General features: G+C 38.5%; 1 protein-coding gene across 1 annotated transcript in view; it reads right to left on the bottom strand.

Annotated features, from left to right (window-relative positions):
* The window catches only part of LOC131420314 (ectonucleotide pyrophosphatase/phosphodiesterase family member 3-like), an 86534-nt gene that overhangs the window by 15848 nt on the left and 45222 nt on the right, over positions 1-25464 (bottom strand). The window contains exons 16-21 of the mRNA XM_058566159.1: positions 21355-21421; positions 18969-19056; positions 17141-17319; positions 15252-15303; positions 14003-14157; positions 3415-3550 (exon numbers count right to left, since the gene is read on the bottom strand). Of these exons, the coding sequence (XP_058422142.1) occupies positions 3415-3550; positions 14003-14157; positions 15252-15303; positions 17141-17319; positions 18969-19056; positions 21355-21421 (677 nt within the window). The remainder of the gene's footprint in view (positions 1-3414; positions 3551-14002; positions 14158-15251; positions 15304-17140; positions 17320-18968; positions 19057-21354; positions 21422-25464) is intronic.

The raw sequence follows: 25464 nt of genomic DNA on the forward strand, positions 1-25464 counted from the left end.
AGGCAGAGCCTGGAGAGATGCAGCTCCAAGCCAAGCGACACCTGGAGCCCCCAGAAGCTGGGAGAGGTAAAGAAGGATAGTCCTCTGGATTCTCTCCTTCAAAGGGAGCACGGCCCTGCCGACACCTTGATTTCAGACTCCTGGCCTCCAGAACTCGGAGAGAATACATTTCTGTTGCTTTAAGCCACCAAGTTTGTGGTAATTTGTTACAGCAGCCCTGGACAATCCATATAACACCAAAATGAATGCATAGCTATTGAATGTGCACAAAATAATAATGCGATTGTAAATAGTACTTCCGAAATAAAATTTTCTTAAGAAAGTGAGTTTTAACCCAATGAAGACTGCTGACTGATGACACCACAAATGATTGGCTCTGAGGACTCATGGACGTGCTGTCGAGCAGAGTGAGTGCTGGGCATGTATGCTCTGGAACCAGACTGCCCAGGTTGGAAGCCCAGCTCCACTGTCTTCCAGCTGAACCACCTGAGCAAAGTGCTCTGTCCCTCTGGGCTTCATTTGTCTCATGGCATCTGATTCATGGAAATATTGTGAGGATTAAAAAGGTACAGGCATATAAATGTGTATTATAATACTTTTTATATTTCAACTCTGCTCGGGTATCTTAACTAAGACTTAAATGAAAGGCCAGTGGGTGGGCACCAAAAGGCAGAGACAAACAAGTTGTTGGTGGTTTTTTCCTTAAGGTTTCATATGCTGTTCACCATCCTCAGATCCCCTATAAGCCTTTTCTACTTTTTAAGCTGAAAGTTGGGAGGACAATCAACATAACATTACCTCCTTTTCAGAGGAAAATAAGATTTAGCTTATAATGGAATTTCTAACAAACAGAATTTATAGTGGAGAGTTAGAAGGGAGTTTCATTTTATCCTTAATTTTTTTTAGATAAGCCATTTAGTTACTAATTCATTTCCTTGTTGAGGCAAACATTTATATATCAACCTATATCTTATGGCTTAACAGACACAATTTTATATGCCAATCTAAAAATTCTATTAATAAAATGTTGCAACTATTTAAGGTTTATCCTAGGGTTTGCATAAGTTTGGTAGCTCTAATTGACTCTAGATATGTTAATAAGATATATCAGTTTATTTGTCCTAATTCTGTGTTAGGAGCTTAAATTGTTGTGCTACTTGCCTTATTTAACCTTTTTTTTCCCACTATAAATCTGACAATCTCTAAGTTATAAATCTCTCAACTGACCTCTTTGGTCATGGCTTCCAGAAAAATGAAGTCAAATATCAGGAGTAACCCCATTCCCAGAAGCTGAAATTGCTGAAAATATCATGGGTGAGTTAATGAAAACGACATTTCCTGCAGAACAGGAAAGAGATTTGAGTTGTACAAAAATCACACTGGCTTTTGCATGTTCCCAAGAGAGAGAGACGATTTCTCAAATGAACTTAAAGTTCATTCAGCTGCTGAATCCACAGTTCAAAATTGTTGAACACACACAGTGAGTAAGAGGCCTGAATTCCTGCCTGATTTCTTTTCACAGGCACAGCTGCATTCTCCACACAGGCCTGAGCTTGGGCAGTAGCCAGGAAAAAAATGCTTTTTAGACTCTTGTGTCCTTCTCCAAAGAATCTTCAGTTTTAAACCTGCCGAACTCTCTGAACATCTGGGCTAGATCAGACTTTATTTGTATTTCCCACTGCAAAATTTATTAGTCTTTATTATAGCTGTCACACTGCTTCAGGCCAGCCCACAACCACTGGAAGCCTCCTGGGCAGCTCCTTTAGCCCAAGCAGGTAGTTTTGGCGGACAGTGTTTGTTTAAGGCACATGCCCACATCCAGCTGATGAGGGCTTTCTAAGCTGATGCTCTGAAAAAGAGTTAGGCTGAAGAGTGATGTTAGCATCATGGTGGAGTGAGCTGTTTCCTTAGTCTCCTGCCCCTAAGTTACAACCAAATGGACATTCATTAACCAACAGAGGATTCCCTACAAAGCACAATAGGACATCTGAGAGACCCATGGAGCCATACATCTGAAGGTGGGGGTACTGAATCCCCAGAAAGCAGTGGAAGTAGGTGAGCAGATCCCTTCGCCCTCCCCAGAGGCAGCAATCTAGATTGTGGGAACTCATGCCACAGCCAGCCTGAGATTGTAAAAGGAGGTGGGAGATGAGGCAGACCTTCATGCAAATGCTTTCTCTTTCAGATTTGCAGCCCAGATTTGCTGGTGGGAATGCAAACTGGTGCAGCCATTATGGAAAACAGTATGGAGATTTCCCAAAACATTAAAAATAGAAATACCATATGATCCAACTGTCCCACTACTGGGTATGTATCCAAAGAACTTGAAATCAATAATTCAAAGAGACTTATGCACCCCTATGTTCATTGCAGCATTATGCACAATAGCCAAGATGTGGAAACAACCCAAGTGCCCATCAACTGATGGATGCATAAAGAAGATGTGGTATATATACACAATAGAATACTACTCAGCCATAAAAAAAGACAAAATCGTCACATCTGTGACAACATGGATGGAGCTTGAGGGTATTATGTTAAGGAAAATAAGCCAGACAGAGAAAGACAATCACCACATGATTTCACTCATATGTGGAAGATAAACAAACACATGGATAAAGAAAACAGATAAGTGGTTACCAGAGGGTAGTGGGTTGTGGGCTGGGCAAAAGGGGTAGAGGGGTATATATGTATGGTGATGGATAAAAATTACACTATTGGTGGTGAGCATGATGCATTCTATATAGAAACTGATAAATAATAATGTACACCTGAAATTACACATTATTATAAACCCTATGACCACAATAAAATAATTTAAAATATATATATATATACACACGAATTTGGAGAACCTGAAAGGGGAAGGAGACTGAAAAAAGTATTTGGAGAAATGGTGAAGAATTTTCCAAATTTAGTGAAAACTGTAAATCCACAGATCCAAGTAGCTCAGTGAACCCTGCGCACAAGAAAAATTAAGAAAAGGGACATAATAACCAATACGCCTAAAAGCAGTGACAGAGAAAATCTTAACAGCAGCCAAAAAAAAAAAAGACGTTACATAAAAAGGAATGAAGATAAGGATGACAGCAGATTTCTCATTGAAGCAATGCAAGACAGAGGACAGTGGAGAAACACCTTTATAGTACTTTAGAGTAGAAAAAAACTGTCAACCTAGAATTCTATATAGAGCAAAAGCACATTTCGAAAACAAAGGCAAAATGCTTTTCAGACATACAAATTCTTAAGAATTTATCACAGGAGACCAACACTATAATAACTGTTAAAGGAAGTCCTTCAGATAGTAGCGAAATGATACAAGTTGGAAATATGGATAGACAAAAAGGAATAAAGAATACCAGAAATGGCAACTACATGGATAAATATAAATTTTAAAAAAAGAGTTATACTAACCAGGAGGATAGAGGAAGCCATGGGAGATATTCTCATCTGCTGTATAGAAGGAACATTTTTGGCTCTCAGAAGGAGCAACCCTGACATCAGCCCGCAGACAGTCTGGGAGAGTGGAAGGAAGCAGTGATGTATCTCCCTGTATAAGGAGAGAAAAGAAAAAAAAGAAGAAAAGAATGCCCACAGTGTGGCTCACCCATCACCTTATATGGCTTGTAACTTCCCTAGAATGTTTTTCATGTAACCTTTTCCTATTTTCTTAATGAATCAGGTCTATGCAAGCAATGGAAGTGGATGTCTTCAGCAATGTTTTCTTCTATGCTCCTCTTCTGGTTAGGGACACCAGGAGGGCAAATCAAATACACCTTGGAAAAGGATATTTGCAGAATAAAACCTGACTTGAAAGCAGAGGAATAATGGGAGCTACTGCTAAAAACCAAAATCCTTTTCAGGATCTAACTTTTAGGTGGGGATATATGTTGTGCTTCAATAAAAATTGAAAACAAAATATAAACAATTTATTTTTAAAATACACATATGAACTAAGGATATTATTCTTCAGTTGGGCAAGAACTTCTAATCAACCTAAGATTAATTCGAAGAAGCTCTAATTGTCAAAACTTACTTATTTGAGAATTTAAATAAATTTGTAGCTACGCTTCATTCAACGTGAAATATATGAATTTTTTTATAATTTTCTTTGTAACTCCATTTGAAGACTAATATATTAATTTATTCACTAACAGGCATCCTATAATTGTGCTGTCTAACCCAAGTATTTAAGGTAATACAGTATTACATAATTATATTTTCATTAGCATATAATCATGACTAAGTAAACATTTTGCTATTCAATCTTTTCAGAGATTTTGATTTATATGCTATCTACTGCCCACATGTATATATTTCTTAACAAAATTTTTTATAATTTATAAAAAGATTAAATTAAATTAGGATATCTTTCCTCTGACACTGCATTGTACTAAAAACAAAAACCAGCTGTGGAGTCTAAAATGTATGTGCTAATCATTTTAAAATACATGTGTGTATCACAAACTGAAAGCGAAGGAATGGAAAAAGATACTCCATGGAAATGGCAATGAAAAGAAAGCTGGGGTACCAGTACTTATATCAGACAACACAGACTTTAAAACAAAAACTGTAACAAGAGACAAAGAAGGGCACTACATAATGATAAAGGGAACAATCCAACAAGAGGATATAACACTTGTAAATATCTATGTATCCAACATAGGAGTACCTAAATATATAAAGCAACTATTAACAGACCTAAAGGTGAAATAGACAGTAACATCATAATAGTAAGGGACTTTAACACTCCACTTACACCAATGGATAGAACATCTGATCAGAAGATCAACAAGGAAACACTGGCCTTAAACGACACAGGAGACCAGACGGACTTAGTAGATATATACAGAACATTCCATCCAAAAACCCCAGAATATACATTCTTTTTGAATGCACAGGGAACATTCTCCAGGATAGATCACATATTAGGCCACAAAACAAGTCTCAATAAGTTGAAGAAGATTGAAATAATACCAAGCATTTTTTTCAACCACAACGGTATAAAACTAGAAATCAACTACAGGAAGAAAATTGGAAAAGCCACAAATATGTGGAGATTAAAGAAAATGCTACTGAAGAATGATTGAGTCAATGAGAAAACCAAAGGAGAAATTTTAAAAGCATCTGAAAACAAATGAAAATGAAAATACGACATGCCAAAATTTATGGGATACAGGAAAAGTGGTTCTAAGAGGGAAGTTTATAGCAATACAGGCCTACCTCAACAAACAAGAAAAATCTCAAATAAGCAATCTAACAGTGCACCTAAAGGAGCTAGAAAAACAACAAAGTCTAAAATCAGTAGAAGGAAGGAAATAATAAAAATCAGAGCAGAAATAAATAAAATAGAGACTAAAAAACAACAGAAAAAAATCAATGAAATGATGAGCTGGTTCTTTGAAAAGATACACAAAATTGACAAACTTTTAGCTAGACTCACCAAGAAAAAAAGAGAGAAGGCTCGAATAAATAAGATCAGAAATGAAAGAGGAAAAATCACAACAGACACCTCAGAAATACAAAAGATTATAGGAGACTACTACGAAAAGCTATATGCCAACAAATGAGATAATCTAGAAGAAATGGATAAATTCTTAGAATCATACAACCTTCCAAAATTCAGTCAAGAAGAAAAAGAGAATCTGAATAGACCAATTACAAGAAAAGACATCAAAACAGTAATCAAAAACCTCCCCCAAAATAAAGGCCCAGGACCAGACGGCTTCCCTGGTAAATTCTACCAAACATTCAAAGAAGACTTAACACCTATCCTTCTCAAACTCTTCCAAAAATTGAAGAGGAAGGGAAGCTTCCTAACTCATTCTACAAGGCCAACATGACCCTGATACCAAAACCAGACAAGGAAAACACATAAAAAGAAAATTAGAAGCCAATATCACTGATGAACATTGATGAAAAAATTCTCAACAAAATACCAGCAAATTGAATACAACAATACATTAAAAAGATCATACACTATGATCAAGTGAGATTTATTCCAGTCATGCAGGGATGGTTCAACTCTGCAAATCAATCAGTGTGATAAACTACATTAACAAAATGAAGAATAAAAACCACATGATCATCTCAATCGATGCAGAGAAAGCAATTGACAAGATATAGCATCCATTTATGATAAAAACTCTCAATAAAATGGGTATAGAAGGAAAGTACCTCAACACAATAAAGGCCATATATGACAAACCCACAGCTAATATCATATACAACAGAGAAAAACTGAAAGCTATCCCTCTAAGAACAGGAACCAGACAAGGATACCACTTTCACCACTCTTATTTAACATAGTATTGCAAGTCCTAGCCAGAGCAATCAGGCAAGAAAAAGAAATAAAAGGGATCTATATTGGAAAGGAAGAAGTGAAACTGTCACTATTTGCAGATGACATGATTTTATATATAGAAAACCCTAAAGTATCCACCAAAAAACTTTTAGAAATAATAAATGAATACAGTAAAGTTGCAGGATACAAATCAACATACAAAAATCAGTTGCATATCTATACACTAACAATGAAGTAGCAGAAAGAGAAATTAAGAATAAAACCTCATTTATAATTGCAACAAAAAGAATAAAATATCTAGGAATAAATTTAACCAAAGAAGTCAAAGATCTGTACACTGAAAACTATAAAACATTGCTGAAGGAAATTGAAAAAGACACAAAGAAATGGAAAGATACTCTGGGCTCTTGGATTGGAAGAATTAACAGAGTTAAAAGTCCATATATCCTAAAGCAATCTACAGATTCAATGCAATCTCTATCAAAGTTCAAACAACATTTTCAACAGAAATAGAACAAAGAATCCTAAAATTTATGTGGAAAAACAGAAGACCCTGAATAATCAAAGCAATCCTGAAAAAAAAGAACAAAGCTGGAGGTATACACTCTCTGGTTTCAAAATATACTACAAAGCTATAGTAATCAAAACAGCATGGTATTGGCACAAAAACAGACATACAAATCAAGGGAACAGAATTAAAACCCCAGAAATAAACCCATACATCTATGGACAGCTAATTGTCGAAAAAGGAGCCAAGAACATACAATGGACAAAGGAAAGTCTCTTCTATAAATAGTTGGGAAAACTGGACAGCTACATGCAAAAGAATGAAAGTAGACCATTATCTTACACGATACACAAACATTAACTCAAAATGGATTAAAGACTTCCATGTAAGACCTGAAATAAAAATTCTAGAAGAAAACATAGGCAGTATGCTCTTCGAGATGGGTCTTAGCAGCATATTTTCAAGTATCATGTCTGACCAAGCAAGGGAAACAATAGAAAAAATAAACAAATGGGACTACATCAAACTAAAAAGCTTCTGCACAGCAAAGGAAACCATCAACAAAACAAAAAGACAACCTAACAATTGGGAGAAAATATTTGCAAACCATGTATCTGATAAGGAGTTAATCTCCAAAATATATAAAGAACTCAAACTTCTCAACAACAAATAAACTAACAACCCAATTTAAAAATGGGCAAAAGATCCGAACAGACATTTCTCCAAAGAAGATATACAGCTGGGCAATAGGCACATGAAAAGATGTTCAACATCACTAATTATTAGGGAAATGCAAATCAAAACTGCAATGAGATATCACCTCTCGCCTGTCAGAATGGCTACAATAAATAATAAGTGTTGGAGAGGATGTAGAGAAAAGGAAACACTCATACACTGCTGGTGGGAGTGCAAACTGGTGCAGCCACTATGGAAAACACTATGGAGATTCTTCAAAAAATTAAGGATAGAACTACCATACGATCCAGCTATTCCACTTCTGGGTATTTATCCAAATAACATGAAAACATGAATGCTTAAAGATATATGCACCCCATATGTTCACTGTGCGATTAGTCACAATAGCCAAGAGTTGGAAGCAGCCTAGGTGCCCATCAAGGAACGAATGGAAAAAGAAGATGTGGTATATATACAATTCTCAGCCATAAGAAAAGATGAAATCTTGCCATTTGCAACAACATGGATGGACCTTGAGGGTATTATGCTAAGTGAAATGTCAGAGAGAGAAAGTCAAATACCATATGATCTTATAAATGGAAGATAAAAACAACAACAAACACATAGAGACAGAGATTGGATTGGTGATTACCAGAGAAGTGGGCAGGGAGGATGGTGAAAGGGGTGATTTGCACGTGTATCGTGATGGATGATAATTTGTCTTTAGGTGGTGAACATGATGTAATCTACACAGAAATGTAAATATGATGTAACCTGAAATTTATATAACGTTATAAAACAATGTTACCTCAATAAAAATAAATTAATTATATAAAATATATGTGTATCAAATCATGTTGTACACCTTAAACTGACACAATGTTATATGTCAATTATATCTCAATAAAGCTGGGGAAAAACAAATAAATAAAATGTACAAGATCAATTCACAAAGGAAAAGGCAACTTACACTGTGTGCTATATTCATAGGCAAGAGCATACTGTGAGAAGGTATAGAAAAGGTAGGAGATGAAGATAAGGGAAGTCTAGGGAAAGCCAACCAGAGAATGTACCCCTTAACACACTGCAAACACTCCAGTAGGAAAACACTATGCAGAAGTTGAGGAGACTTCTCAACTTGACTGAACACATTTATCTCTGATCCCTTCTAAAATCCCAAAAAAGACAGTAATAATGAAGATATACAAGGCATGATAAGAAATTTTCAGAAGCTGGAAATCAGATAAATATATTTGTTTACTATTTTTAACCTGACTTAATAGACCAGTAAACACTGACAACCAAAAGCCTATGGTTAGGGAAAGCACAAAGAAGCTGATTCCTACTGCAGAACCTCAAGGGCAGAAATTGGAGTCTCCTAAAGACAGGGGATATGTGTAGGGCTGGAAACAAGGGGATAGGTTGAAAGTCTGTAAAAGAGGCTGGAGAGAATGTTTACTCACTGGAGAGGTGGAACCAGAGGGATGATCAGACTAAAGGACACAAGACACACTAGAGAGCAGGTGCACCATATTGAAAACAATGGGATTCAATAAAAATCCATATGCTGAGTGGTAAGATTTCCCCCAGTCTCACTGCCCCCATGTAGCCTTTCTAATCTTATATGCTGAGTCAGATTAGAAGTGTTCTTTCTTCGGAAAACAAACCAGCCTGAAAACTAGATACTTACATTTGGGAGTTCCCCACCAAACACCTGGCTCTCATTCTGATCAACCAATAGTGAAGCCTATCAGCTGGCAAGACCCTGCCATGCAGCTTAGTGTTTCACCTTTAAAAGATGAGCTGACAGCCAAGGACCACCAGACATTTTCTGAGGTTGGGGGGAGAAACCAATAAGAAGAAAACTCGCTCCTCAGAGAGATGAGAGTACATATGGCATCCATACAGAAGGAAGAGAAGGCAATAGAAAAGGAAAGAGATAACAGAAAGAACTCTTGGGATTTAAAAATATAACAGCAGAAATAAAATATTCAGTAAAATATATAAGATGAAGCTCCAGATATCTCTCAAAAAGTGGAATTTAAGACAAGAGATGGAAAAAAGTAGGGAACACATAAAAATATTAGAGGATGAGTCCAGGAAGTCTAATGTCCTATTAATTTTGAAGAAAAATTATATCTAAAATTCTAAAGCAATGCATCAATTAAGTGTATAGATTGAATAAGAATCTTTTGAGACACACGAAGTCTCAAAAAGTATCAAAAGGAAGGGAAGTATCTTCCCTTCTTCCTTTCTCAGGAAGCTCCTGAGTGGTATAGTCTACCAAAACAAGAAGTGAACCAAGAAATATGAAGATATTTATGTCAGAGGCAGCGAATTAGTTCTTAACACTTATTTCACTCTCCTGGTGGCAGACACTGGAAATCTAAAAACATTTGTTTATATTCTTTAAAAAAAAATCATAGTAAACAGTTCTGAACGACCACGTTTCTTCACTTGGCAGAAGGGGACATAAGGATGTCATAAAATGGGAGAACCAAGAACCAGAGATTGCTGAGTCAACCCCACAGACACCCAGAATATTGTGAGTTGATATTCCCTACCACATATCTTTATCATTTTACTCTAAAACTTCACGGTTAGTAAGTTTTAGTTGAAGAAATGCACAATACATAAATGTAGCCACAGATGCATTTTCCTTAATGTAAGGAAAACGAAATGCCTGTATTCAATAGCTAAAATTATGAAAATAAAATTATGAAAATGTTAAGGAGGAAAGTTTTGAGTCTGCAGCTGTGGAAGTTGCACTCAAACAATTTAGTTGGACAAAATGTTGACTGTTTTCTCAAAGTGGCATAGACTTTGGGTTGGGGGAGATGGACCAGGATGGCTTTAGCCAGAAAGTACTAAAAAAAAGTTACCATTTTCTGTTAACTGAAATTTTGTTTTCTTACATACCAAACTTAAATCCCCAAGTACAAGCGCATCAAGTCTAGGAAAGACAGGATGTGGCCTCCTTTATAAAGGCGAGATTATGCAATACGGTCCTCTAGAAGGATGGAGGGAGATACGGTCACGTCATTTCTGAGTCTTAGGCTCCTGAGAGAAGGCATAGGAACCACTTTCTCCCCACCATTTGCATAAACAGCTTAAATCCTGCCATCTTTTCAGAGTTTTTTACACCAGAGGATAGAAAGTCAGGAAAACAGTACATAGAACTGAGACACCCAGATAAAATCTGAACTCCCTCGCTCTCAAAATTCTTCAAGAGAAGTAGATAATGAACATAGACAGGAAAGGGAGATGCTTTCATTTCTAGTCTGACATGGGGATAAAATAAAATTTGAACAGGAGATAAAATTATTTTATTGAAGTTATACACTCCCTTTACCCATAGGCTGAATGTAAAAGCTAAAACTTAAGTATTTGCAGATTGGATAGTTACAATCTTGCCTTATGGTACATAACAACTTTATAAATTTTTAATTATTTTTCTGGTCATATGATTTTTTTCTACAGGGAAAAAGATTTCTTACAGTTCCAAAAAAATTTTGCAATACTCAACGTCTCTAGTTTCTAAAGACTCACAAAACATGATTGGGTTGTAATTTATAATATCAGAGCAAACAAGCTTTAGAAATAAAAAGGCTTTTAAAAATTCATTGATATGGGAGATATATAGACACATATATATACACATATAGATAAAGAGAAAGAGGAAGACATATTCAAAATACGTTAGATTTTCGTCTCTGAAGAAGCCCTTTGATTTCATATTAAATTTCATATATACGAATAAATTTCATATATAGTCTAAATAATAATTGTAATTTTGCCCTTATTTTCAGTTTTTCACTTAGCAACAGAAAAATACAGTTCACATCTTCCTACTGAGTAGGCCCAGAAGAAAAAACCTACGTATAGTCTAATCAACCTTAATGGTTTCGAAGCAGTTGTTGTAGCACCATGATTTCAAATCACGACTACTTCCTCAGAACTCTTCTGAGATAATAACAACAAAAACAACAATTAAAAAACCCATCTAAACCACAGAAAAACAAAAACTCCATAAAACTTAAAGGCACAAGCCAATTGGGCCCATGCCCCAAAGAGCGCTTATTTAAAGTCTGATTTTTCAAACACAGAGCTGATTTACAACACTTTTATGTGAATCTCAAAACACCCTTGTATGTAATTTTCTTGACCCACAACATACTAACAGAGTAACTTCTGAATTAGAAAGCAGAAAATTGCTAGAATTCCATCCTGTCACATGGAGAGAGAAATACACAAGTGGTTCTGCGGGATCAGTAAAAGGACAGGAACTTCTGGTGACAAAGAAGCTAGTTTTAAAGCAATAACAAAAAAGAATTGTACTAAACGCCTAGTCTGAGCCCACTTACAATCTCTCTGCCTTTGATTTCCGCTAAAGCTCATATAAATTCAGGAATGCAAGACAGCAGAAGAAAGTATTAAAAATATAAACATTCCCTTAACTCCACACAACCCCAAGTACCTGGACTTTTCAAAATAGACAAGTGACTAACAAGACCGGCCTTGAATATACTGCCCCTCTCACAAACAAAAACAAATAGAAATTAAATTTTAAGGAATAATTTCATATTGCTGTTTATTAATACGTTTCACAGTAGTTTGAAGAAAATCATAAACAACTGAACATTGTGCACATGAAGAAAGCGATGTTGCCATTAACCATATATACGAACTCAGGTAACTGTAAAATATTTGCCCACAGGGCCAGCCCAGTGGCACAGCGGTTAAGTGCACACGCTCCACCGCGGTGGCCCAGGGTTCACAGGTTCGGATCCCTGGCGTGCACCGACACACCACTTGTTAGGCCATGCTGTGGCGGCATCAAATATAAAGTGGAGGAAGATGGGCATGGATGTTAGCCCAGGTCCAGTCTTCCTCAGCAAAAAAGAGGAAGATTGGCATTGGATGTTAGCTCAGGGCTAGTCTTTCCCACAAAAAAAAAAAAAAAATTTGCCCAGATTGGGAAACAAAATTAGTACTCCCCTACCACCAACCACAATTAAACCATTGTCAGCAGCAGAGTTGGCTTTCAGAACACACAAAGCTTCAATTAGTAGTGGGAAAATGTCTTGTTTTTCTCCAAAAATCTTGAATTGGAACAAGAAGAGTAAATAAACTGGATTCAACCAATCACTTCCTTTCCATAAAAAGAGGAGGAGTATCTGTACCCATAGCAAGAACAATAATAGGTTGAGGTTTGTCATCAGAGTCTTTGGATCTAAAATACTAAGGTTTTCTCGACAAAAACAGCTTCCTGACTATTTATTTACCCTTCCAATTGAAAGTACTGCTTTGTCTTTAAGTCTTTAAAAATTATGGTTGAGATTAATTCATCCAAGGCATTCATTCAATAAGCATTTACTGGGCAATTCTACTGTGCTGGGGATACATTAAATAAAACCACCCCTGCCCTGAAGGAGTATTTGGACTGATTTTGGCAGACTTTGATTTTGCTTTAATTTACATTTCCCAGATTGCTAACGAAGGTCAATTGCTTAGCTCATATCCTTTGCCCATTTATTAACTAAGATGCTTGTCATTCTTTTGTTTTTTGGTAGAAATGTACTAGCTTTTCTGGATCCTAATTACTATTCTGGATACTCATCATTTGTTTCTTACATGCAATGCAAATGTATTGTCCCATCCATAACTTTGTCTTTTTGTCACACATTAAAGCTAATATAGTCAAATTAATCAATTGCCTCTGTATTTTTGCTGTTGTTGTTCTTGTGTCCTAAGAAATCCTTCTCTATCCTATGGTCATAAAGATATGCACAAAGGAAAATATGCATTTGCTGTTCACATGTAGGTCTATAAATTCACCAGCAATTTAATTTTGTATATGGTGTGAGGTAGGGATCTGATATTTTCTTTCTTATGGTAGCCAAATGTCCCAGCACCACTTATTGAAAAGAAATTTGCCAGATTGTGAAGAGGGAAGAGGATTTAAACAATTGGATTCGAACCTCAGTCTGGAGAGATCTGTGATGTATCACACCTGTACATTAAGTCTAGCCTGAATTACTAGAGTGCTAGATCCTTCAGGGAAGAAGTACCTCTTATTCACATTGTGTTCCTGTGCCTACTATAGTACACAGCAGATAGTAAAGCATTTGTTAAATATTCAAATAAATATAAAACCCTTTATAATCTGGTTACCTCACCTTCGAGGTGCACCCACCATGTCCTTAGGATATACCAAATGAATAGTGTGCCTCTGTACTTTTTGTTGCTTCTCTTTGAAATCTTCTTTTCTACCTGCCTTACCAATTGGCCAGTTGGCCTGTAAACACTTTCAGGCAAAACACAATGTGTTGCTCTTTTGCACCCACATGGCACCTATAAATACCTTTAAGCAGTACCTGGGACATTGTTGTACAAGCCACAGGCCAGTGAGCTCCCTTGGGGATCTCTACTGAAAATTAAAATTCAACTCTCAGAATACTAGAGAAATACAAAGTTTTTCTAGCCTGCGTGGATCAATGGACACAGAAACTTACCTGACTGGGGACTGTATATGAGCTCCACAGGGGCATCCTGATAGCTTTTCCAAATCCACTGACATATTCCCTATGGTAAAGGAGACAGTGTTCCTGGTTCTTCTGCATAACCCTGGGCCTCCCAAAGGGCAAATTTAGTTTCTCTGTTGCTGTTACTAAAATAAAAATAACATAAAATAAAAATGTTTGTAAAATTAGCAAATGCTCCTAAGCATAATAACTACCACTCTCTGATGGCTTATTATGTGGCAGGTACTCTGATAAATATTTTACATACTTAACCTCTTTTACCTATTACAACCGTATGAGGTAGGTGTTACTATTCCATTCTACAGATTACAAAGCTGAGGCTTCGATAAGTAATTTAGCCAAGCAGCTAACAGCTCACAGGACATATTTGAAGAGATAAAACCTCAAAATCAGAAGTACATACATTATAACAAAGACGACCTAGGTTAATAATTGTCATAGGGAAGATACTGGAATTTTATAAAAAGTATGTCCTAATGTTTTATTTATTTCTAATTGTCTGCTCCTATAATCTAAAAATCCATCAATTATTGATGGTTAAAAAACCTGCAGGGTATTCATGCCATGGAATAACACTCAGCAGATTATAAGAAGCTTATCAAACAACCAACAAGTTTACTGAACTGTAACTGGGTGCCAGGTGCTATTCTAAGTGCACACATATATTAACTCATTTAATCTTCATAACAACTCTATAAAGTAGGTGTCCCCATTTGATAAATGACGGAACAGGCCTAGTGAGTTTAATACAAGAATATCTAAAAGATAACATGTAATAATAACATTGCTCTAAATTCTTTCCATGGATTATCTCCTTAAATCTTTACAACTACATGAGGTGGGTACCATTATTACAGATGAGGAGACCGAGGCACAGAGAGGTTAAGTGATTTGGCCCAGGTTACTCAGCCAGGAAGCAGTAGAGGGAGGACTCACACCCAGGCAGTTGGTGTGCTCACATCTAAGAAAGGGAACAGGGGACTGAGGATGCAGCGCGACCATTTCAAGAAATTTGTTTTGTTCCTGGAACCACTGCAACTACCCCACGCTTGCTATTGTGGTTGTTAGATCTGGGTTTTCTTTGCCTCCTGTATATTGGCAATAAAATCTTTATGTTCAAAAGCCTCTGTGAGCTTCTTTCCAAGAATCCCCAAAAGAGCAGTACTGTGTTTTGTTAGGTCTAAACATCCAAGACTTAACATGTTTTCTACTGACTTACCTTCATCCTGGGTGAGATTCAGCATTTGATTCACACGTTCTAGAGAAGCATCCTGCAAGATGATGCGGGAGGGGCAGAAAGTAAGTCACAGTAATAACACACGTTTTAAACGGTAATCACGCTTATTTCTGCAGTACTCACACGAATGTTTTACCAGTGAACAAAGAAACCAGACTCACTGGAGATTAAATTCCAATTCTGCCACTTACTCAGAAGTATAGAGAAACTAATCCCCCTGGAATACATTTTTTTTGTGCGAGTTTGTAAAGATAAAACTGATAATGGGGCAAAGCATTCTGACCAGAGCTGGAATCAACGACTAACTTGGGGTGACAACATCCCAGGGCTTCCCAAGCTTTAGAACACATACAACTCACTTGCAGGCCTGTTCACATGCAGCTTCTGATTCAGGGAGCCTGAGCTCAGTGGGGCCTGAGACTCTGGACCTCTCACCAGCTTGCAAGTGGCACAGATGTTGACCCTGGGACCACACTTTGAATAGCAAAGGGCATTCTTCACAGAGAGGAACTTGGGGTTTGCAGTCAGGGAAACCAAGCTCCTGTGACCTTGGACAACCTACCTAACTTCTCTAAGCCCTCCTTATCTCTAAAATGGGAATGAAACACCCATTCTGTAATGTTTATTATTGTTACCTTAAATGGTGGTTACATGAGGTTACTGGAAGCAGTAGGTAGGAAACCAACACCCTCCCTCAGATTTGGTTTTTATTGGGAAGTTTGACTGGACTTTTGTCCCTCAAAGCCTCTTTGGTTGGTTACTTATTTATGTGGTGCAATGTTGTTCTGAGGATTAGCGAGTGTGGAGTTTTGCTGACTCCTTCCTGTGAGGAATAACTCTCACCTGAGGCAGCAGGTTTCTCTTGAGCTCTACAACCACATTTGAACTCAGCCTCAAATGCATCTTGACATTAGTTTTAGCTTGATGGACTCCTGATATCTGGACTTCAATTCCATTCTGAAATTGCAGCCCCACCCATGGCTCCAGTTCTCACAGGTGGGCTTGGTCCTTGCTCTCAAAGCTCCTGTTCTGACCCCTGGCCTTTGGGGGTCCCCTCCCAGTGCTCGAATCTCACCTTCTTGAGAGTCTCCTGGGATCTGAAGTCCTGCTCCTGAACTCAGCCAGGTGCCTGATCCACTAAAAAGGCCTTCCCAATGCTGACTGTCAGTCAGCCTCCACACGCTGCCTGATGGGATTCTTCACTGCTACCCAAAGGAGTACCCCCCACTCTGAAGGCTAGGCTTCTTGCTGGGTAGACTCCACAGCATCTCCCCTCATGGGTGTATCTGACGCTAGACTGCAATCCTGTAGCCTCGCAGCTATTTCTGCTCTAAGTAACCAAGCTTGACCATCTGATTCTTAAGCTGTAAGAGGGATGGTTTATGAGGGAAATCAAAGCGAGCTCCAGGAGTCTACTGTTCTGAACGGTTAAGGACAGTTAGCTCACAAGGGAATCAACAACCTCCAAATAGTGCTTCCCAGTTTACAAAGCATATTTACATACTTTTAATCTTATAATGTATTTCTCATTTCCAGATAAGGTTCAGAGAAACCACATACCTTTACTGGGTAAATATCTGCACTAGAACACAAAGCTGGTTGTTGGCTACCTGGTTATACATTGGTTGTTCCTTTACATTCTTATGGATACATGAAGTTATTACTTATGGGTTTTTTTGGTTTTTTTTGCTGAGGAAGATTCGCCCTGAGCTAACATCTGTGCCAATCTTCCTCTATTTTGTATATGGATCGCCACAACAGCATGGCTGCCAACGAGTGGTGTAGGGCTGTGCCCAGGAACTGAATCTGGGCTGCTGAAGCAGAGCACAACAAACTTAACCACTAGGCCACCAGCCCGGCCCATTACTTACCCTTTGTAGCTCAGGGCATGAACAGCCTAGATCATCTGTGGGCAATGGAACCATAAAGCCACAAACAGAAAACTCGGACACTTCCTCAGCATGGGATGGCTCATAAAAAGGCACCTTCAGAAGATGGTTTAAACTGCCATGGGTACCGTTGTTTGGTGCTGGTTGAATGTGTAGAAGATCTGTTTTAAAAAATTTAGAGTAGTTTTAAATTGGAGGCAACAACATATCTGTAGGAGACGGGAGAAAACAAGCCCCTCCTGTTCACTTCCTTAAACAAATTCTGCTGCAATGCAGTCGTGTCCTGCACACGCCGATCAGTGTACTAACTTTCTTCCCCCGAGTTTCCATCACCTAGTCTTTCTGGAGAAGAGGACCAGTTGCTGTAGATGAGCTGCAGGAACTTTTAGGAAGTGGTTCTATTCCTCTAGAGAAAAGTATCATTGTTTAAATCATCACTTTGTTCCTTAAACATGTCATGGTTTTCTTGCATAAAAAGCTATACTTTTAGTAAAAACAAATGGAAAGAAGTTAAACAATTTACAACCTTACTTGTAGTATATTTACTTAATTATATGAAAATTCTCTAAGGACAGATACTATTTAAAAATTAAAGTAGGGAATTTTGCTTAATATGTAGGGATCTTTTTCTAACTTTTTTCTATAAAAACAGAACATGCAAATATTTCACAAACATAGGCTTTCACGTGGCCCCCGCTGAGTGCTACCAAACAGATCTCTCCTGGACCTGGAATCCTCTCTAGTCCCTTCTAAGCCTCCTCCCACAGGGCCAGCAGCCCTGACCACAAACTCAGCTTTGGGAAACAAGAATTTGAGCTGTTAAGGCTACAACACATTATTTTTAAGTGGATACTTTTTGGTCTCTAAGTCACATTCCATCACCACAGGCCAGGACAAGATTAAAAGCGACAACTGTGAGCATATTTATGTCCAGATTCCTGCAGCTAAAGGTGAAATTGTAACTTACCCACTGCCTTGCCTAGATGGGTGACTTGTCAATACAATGGTCTGAGGTAAGCATGCAGGCAGAAAAGGTAGGTTAGATTCCTCAAAACTCTAATTCTTTAAGGTTTTTTAACATTGATTATAGTAACAAGTGTCTATCCAAATAGGACTTTCTTTTTTTTTTTTTGGGGGGGGGAGGAAGATCAGCCCTGAGCTAACATCCATGCTAATACTCCTCTTTTTGCTGAGGAAGACCCGCTCTGAGCTAACATCTGTTGCCAATCCTCCTCCCCCAAAGCCCCAGTAGATAGTTGTATGTCATAGTTGCACATCCTTCTAGTTGCTGTGTGTGGGACGCAGCCTCAGCATGGCTGGAGAAGCGGTGCATCGGTGTGCACCTGGGATCCGAACCCCGGGCCGCCAGTAGCAGAGCGCGCGCACTTAACCGCTAAGCCATGGGGCCGGCCCCAAATAGGACTTTCTTACCATCCTCTTATGCCAGAAGCTTTTTCTCTGTAATTACAAGAAAATACTTATGTTTTTCATTGTGTTTTTCCTGCTTTGAAAAGCTGGAAGTGTAATTTAATTATCTAAGTTTTATTAAATTAAATTTTCATATAGTAACTAACTAATAGAAAAGCTGGTCTCCTGAGATCTAATGTTTATCATTACTAGAAAAACAAAAGAATTCATTCTTATCGCTGAATAATTCTGAATAATAAATTATTCTTCCCCATCTTTTCTACTTTCTGTCTTCTTAGCACAGAGCATCCGCCTTTGGGATTCAATTTATCACCAATTTCAAAATACATATTTTTAAAACTATATCCCCATTTTGCTGTTGTATTTATATGGATATACTTACCACATATTAGGTTATAGATTTCAATATTTTCAAATGGTTCAATTTCAGTCTTCTCTTTGAAACTGGGTCCATGTGCCAAAAAGATAGCCTAGATAGTAACAGTCCTGCTATTACTAGATGCATCTAAACTCAGAAACAGATGGTGGCAGAGACACACTGTGGTTCTGTAACAGCTCTCCTATTTGTACTTAGGCCTTTGTAAGGATTTCTTTTCGGATTTCAAAGTGACTTTTACATCACTTCCACCTGTGATATTGTACCAATCCCAATCAAACATAATCCCTCCTGTGTTGACTTGTCTCTCTACCTGCATCCACAGCACCTCAGATGTCAACAGACTGGGAGAATACAGGTAACAGTGGACAACCAACGTCAGCACAATGCTACCACATCTGGGCAACAGAAATTAGAAATTCATCCTATAACATCATGTATTCTTTTCATATTCTTTTCATATCATTTCTCAAATATGTTAATGTATAACAAAAAACGTTGAAGTTTCTAAGCATTAAATTTTTGCACAACTTCTACAAAGCCACTGATTTCTTAAATATATCTCCCCTTTACTTTTAGGATGAATAGACCTAAATATTTTTATTTATATTTAATTAATGTTAATTATATTCTTTATAACAGATCTAATTATTTTAGATTGTAAATAACTAGAAGAAAAGTATCAAATATAAGCTATTGTTTTCTGGTAACAGGTGTGTACATATATACATACATATATATGTGTATATATATATATAATACATATGTTTTCTTCCCCAAGATTCTCAGCAAAGAATTGGAGGTGTAGGTTTTTCTTGCAGCAGTTAACTTAATTGTCAAATAGTACTCTAATTAATAGAGAAGCACTTTGTCTCCAGAGATATTTCAAATATTTGCAGAGATATAACTCATCATGACAATGTTAAGAGGCAGTACATTCAATAAGATCCTAACATTTTTTGCTTTTTGGAAAGGGATATACATGGGTGTATGTGTGTGTGGTGTGTGCGTATGTATGGTGTGTAGTGTGTGTGTGTGTGGTGTGTATGAGTGTGTGTGGTGTGTGCGTATGTATGATGTGTAGTGTTTGTGTATGTGTGGTGTGACTGTGTGTGTGTGCAGTGTGTGTGGTGTGTGTACATGTATGGTGTGCCGTGTGTGTGTATATGTGTGTGGTGTGTGTATGGTGTGTAGTGTATGTGTGGTGTGAGTGTGTGTGTATGTGTGGTGTGTGTGTATGTATGGTGTGTAGTGAGTGTGTATGTGTGGTGCGTGGTGTGTGTGTGTATGGTATGGAGTGTGTGTGTATGTGTGGGGTGTGGTGTGTGTGTATGTATGGTGTGTAGTGTTTGTGTGTGTGTGGTGTGAGTGTGTGTGTGTACGTATGGTGTGTGGTGTGTGTATACGTATGGTGTGCAGTGTGTGTGGTTGTGTGGTGTGTGTGTGTGGTGTGTGTGTGTATGGTGTGTAGTGTGTATGTGGTGTGTGTATTACAAATGGAACCAGATAAGACCGTCAGGGTGTAACAAGCATCAAGCTTCACCAATGGGGAACACAGCTACACTTCCTCATGGGCTCCTCCAAGAGCTTCTTCCTGGGCTTCCAGGACACCACAGCCTCCTGGTTTTCTTCCTGCCTCGCTGGCTCTACTTCTAGGTCTCTTTGCCGGTAACCCTTTTTCTCCCCCCTCTTCTAACAGAAGTGCTTAGGGCTCTATACATGGTCCTCCCCTCCACCTACGCTCAATCCCTGCGGATCTTATTAGTTGCATATCTTCTAAATGATTTATACGCCTCAAACTCAATTGTTTATCTCTGGGTAGACTCTCTCTTAATTGCCTACCTAACATCCCTACTTGCACGTCTGATAAATGTTTTGAACTTAACATGTCCAGCTGAATCGCGCTCTTCCCCTCCATCAGTGGCAGCCACAGTCCAACATCCGATGGCTACGAAGGCTCTTGCCCCAACACAGCACACACTCCCACCCTCTAGGCCTTTGCACTGGCTGTCTCCTCTGCCTGAGACCTTTGTCCCCTGAATATCTGAAAAGTTCTTCCTTCACCTGCTTCAAGTCTCTGCTCAAATGTCCTCTGAATGGGTCTCCACCTCACCTAAGGTTTCATACTGCCTCCATGGCACCCCTCAACACCCCCAATTTCCACCCACTCTGCTTTACTTTTTCTTTATTTCCCATAACACTTATCCCCTAACATACCAAATAATACATTCATTTACTATGCCAACTGTCCGTATCCCCTTGTTAGAATGAACGCTACATGAGGGCAGGGATCTTTATGTTTCTGTTCACAGATGTATTCAAGAGTCCTGAACATTGCCCATCACAAAGTAGGTGCTCAATAAGTACTTGTTAAAAGAAAGCAGTGAGTTACCTCCATGCTCTTAAACTTATTGTCGTAACCATGGTTGCCTCTTCCACAGGATGAATAATCTTTACTCCTATAAGGAATAATAGTAGTACACTGTGATCCGTATATTGATATGAGACCCTAATGATTGCAAACTGAGCTTTAATGGATTTTTATGTAGCTTCCGCTTTTATATAAGCAAATTTTTCTGTCAGCAACAGCATAAATATGGTTATTTTCGTGCTCAAATTCATAACCACAGAGGAACAAACAGAATGGTCGGAGAGAGGGAAGGAGAATTCCAGGGTCTGTAAATAGAATTCAAAAGCCTTTGACTCTTAGACGTAGACAAAAGGATAATAACAAAGGCATAGATTTTAAAAAAGAATTTGGCTTCGAGCTTACCTGTCCCTTTACACATGTCTGTGTGATTGAGAAGAGTTTGATTAATATGTAACTGCAAGCATTTTAGTACTTTAGAAATAAATCTTTGGAACTGGGGAAAATATTGATTCTTATTTTACAGTGGAGATGTCTAAGGAAATAATATAAAAGTATGAGTAAAGAATACTCAGTAAGTTACCTATAACACTTGGTAAGGGGAAGCCAGTATATTCTATAAATTCAGAGTTTATTTTTAATTTTTGGGATTTTCTTCCATAGGCCATTGCTCTATTACTTGAATGACTTGTCAAATTTAGTCATTTGCTACTTTTTATATTTTAATCTTTGAATTGCACAGTATTAGCAATTTTATACATAGTTAGCTTTTATACTTGAAAACAAAATAGCAATAAATGAACCTAGACTTTTTTTAAAGCAACAATGTTATACTGGTTCAAATTAGGTCTCTAAAGGGAAAAAAAGACTCCTATTTCCAAAGGTTGACCTGAAAAGATTCCTCTCATTTGCTTCCCCACTCCCCACCTCCCACTCCCCAGGGCAAATACACACACAAACACACACACACACACACAATGTTTTTGTTTGTTTTTACACTTTAGGCTCAACTGAAAGCAGGACTTAAATGTAGTGTCTTAAAAAGTCAACTTTTTAAAAAAGTATAACAGACTCTAACTCAGCTTAACTAAAAATAAACTACAAAATAAGAAATAAATCACAACACCAAGCAGGCCACACTCAACTCTACCCAAAAGGGTGAAGAAAGGAGAGGCTAAGTAGTGCCCGCAACAGGGAAAGCCAGAGGAGTCCTATTTAAGGGGCTTAAATTCGGTTACCCTAAGGAGCCACTTCACGTCCTTGTCTTAGTTAACTCCAGCAAAGTTGTTGGCATAAGGTAAAAGCTGTTTAGAAAATATTTTTATCCTTATTGCACAGATATTTGGTTCCCCAAGATTACCGGAAGTATTTGATTGGGGATAATTAAGTTTTAAATTCTGTGTAGGAGGCTAGACTACATTAATGAAAGAAAGAAAAGGTCTTCTGAAGCAAGTCATTGGTAAAATTTTCTAGAATTGGTCCTTTATTTATCTTTCAATTTTCAGAAAAATCTAGTTTTTTAATATTCTCAACTCCTAACCCAACTCTATCAGAAAACTTTTATATTGCAAAGGTTTATCTGGAAGTAAAAGATAAAAAATATTGTTAGAAAATGCTCTATTTTCTACAGCTTTCCAAATGAAAACTTTAGAGGTTTGCTCTTCTAACTGTTCATGTTCATGCTTTCCAACCATTCATTTGACTCTAGAAATTACATATGGAAAAATGGAAGCCGGCATTTGGAAAAGATGAGTGGATTTTAACTGTCATAATTTAGCTCAACTTCCAAGTACTATATGAAAACTTTTGGAACAAATTCTCTTTTATCTTCTCCATGTCTAATTAATAAAGTTATAATCAAGGCCAGGTTTCTCCCCCATGGCTAGTGATGACATAGATGGGAGATGAACAAGACTTCTCTCCTGGTACCAATCAGTTGCCAAGTCCTATCTTTCTCTGCGGTACCCTTCACATATTCCCTTGCTTTCCTCTTCTACTGCCACCATTCTAAGCTCGATCCTCATTACCTCTGACCTGAACCAACTTCCTAATTGGTTATCCTGACTCTGAATCAGTTATCCTAAATCTCACCCCACCCACCCACACATACACACATGCTCATGCATGCATACCCACACTCTTAATCGTATTTAACGCTATTTATCACTGTTGGAAATGGAAACGCACGTTTAATGAGTACAAATGTGGCACAGAATATGATAAATCAGTACTACCCTGGGAAATCTGAGTCATAAGTTCACCACATATATTTTCCTGATAACGTGCTACCTAACTAGTCTCACCATCCCACTGGCTCCATAGCCTCCCTCGGGCTGTCATAATGCTGAAGAACGGGTCACTACACATCTTTCTAATTGGCCTCGTTGCCGCTCACTTGACCATCCTCCTCCATATGGCAGCTGGAGTGAGCTCTCTGAAATGCAGATCCCACTATCTACCAGTGGTCTCCTACTTTCTTCACGGTCAAGGTCACACTCTTTAGTCATGACAGATAAAGTCCGTCATGCAGAGGGCAGCTTCATTCACCCAGTGCTCTAGCAACACGGGACTACTTGCCATTTCTGGAATCTAGTCCTTCTGTCAGGAAATCTGACTCTTTCTTTCTAATCCTCCTTGCCCCAGAGCAGCTGCTGGCTTTAAAAAGGCACCCACCGGGCTGCTCTGTGCAAAGCCTTTAGAAGAAGAAGCACCTCTGGGCCGGCCCCGTGGCTTAGCGGTTAAGTGCGTGCACTCCACTACTGGCGGCCCAGGTTCGGATCCCAGGCGCACACTGACGCACCGCTTCTCTGGCCATGCTGAGGCCGCGTCCGGCATACAGCAACTAGAAGGATGTGCAGCTATGACATACACTATCTATTGGGGCTTTGGGGGGAAAAAGGAGGAGGACTGGCAATAGGTGTTAGCTCAGAGCTGGTCTTCCTCAGCAAAAAGAGGAGGATTAGCACGGAGGTTAGCTCAGGGCTGATCTTCCTCAAAAAAAAGAAAAAAAGCAGCAGCAGCAGCAGCTCTGAGAAGACACAGCTGGCAGTGCTCAAGGCTTGGCGAGTAGACAGGTGCCTTCCAGCGAAGAAAAGTGGTCCCTTTCCTCCTGCAGACACAGCCCCATCAGGGCTTGATGAGCTGAGCAAGGGTTACATTTCAGCACCCACTCCTCTTCTCGGCTGAGTACCTTGTACACTGCGCAGACTGCACAACTGCACAGAGTGGACCTGCTGTATGGCAGCAGCTAGCCTAACCCACCCTGAGTCTTCAAAACCCAGAGCAGGAATCACCCTACCTGGAGACATTCTCGGACATTCTCTGACATCCTCGCCTGGGGTGTGTGATCACTCTTTGTGTCCTTGAGCCTTGTACTTGATCCTAGTGCAGAGGTTGTTACACCTGATTATAATTGTTCTCTTTCTCCCTGCCTGGGCTAAGACCCTTATGGTGGGGACTGTGTCTTTATCTCCAGTTCTTAGAAAGGTGCCTGGGTCATATTTGTCAGTTTCATAATCATAAAATCATAAAATAATCATAAAATAAAAAGCTATTATTCATGTTCTCTAAAAGGGCACTTTAACAATACTTCAACTATAGTTTCAAATAACTGGATTTCCCCAAATTAGTAAAATCCAACACATTTTAGGCAAAACAAGGATGATGATGATGATGATGATGATGATGATGATGATGATGATGATGATGATGAAGAAAATGGATTACACTAAGTGAAATCTGCTATAATTTTGAAAAGAGAATCTAATCTAGTTACTGAATATTGAACATTATTACTGAAGACAACATACTTTCACTTAGAAAATAGGTCTCCTGAGACTCATGTGTTGGAGATAGAGCGGATCCAGGATTGGATCAGATGAAACTGCTGGGTTGATCTGGCAAGAGCTGCAGTTAACACTCCTCCGATCTAAGTTAATTTACTTTGTGTGCTAAGGGCACGAGAATAACAAAACCAGGCTAACCTTGTGTTACAGATGAGGAAAATGAAGCCCCGAGATACAATCTGTCCGAACTCCCACAAGGAGCCAGGCACGGAGCCAGGCCTTGTAAGCCAGGCTCTTTTCACATCTCACTGCCAGCTGTTCAACGTACAGCTCACAGTTCGAGACTGAG

The sequence above is a fragment of the Diceros bicornis genome, chromosome 23, assembly GCF_020826845.1.
Source record: "Diceros bicornis minor isolate mBicDic1 chromosome 23, mDicBic1.mat.cur, whole genome shotgun sequence".
NCBI lineage: Eukaryota > Metazoa > Chordata > Mammalia > Perissodactyla > Rhinocerotidae > Diceros > Diceros bicornis.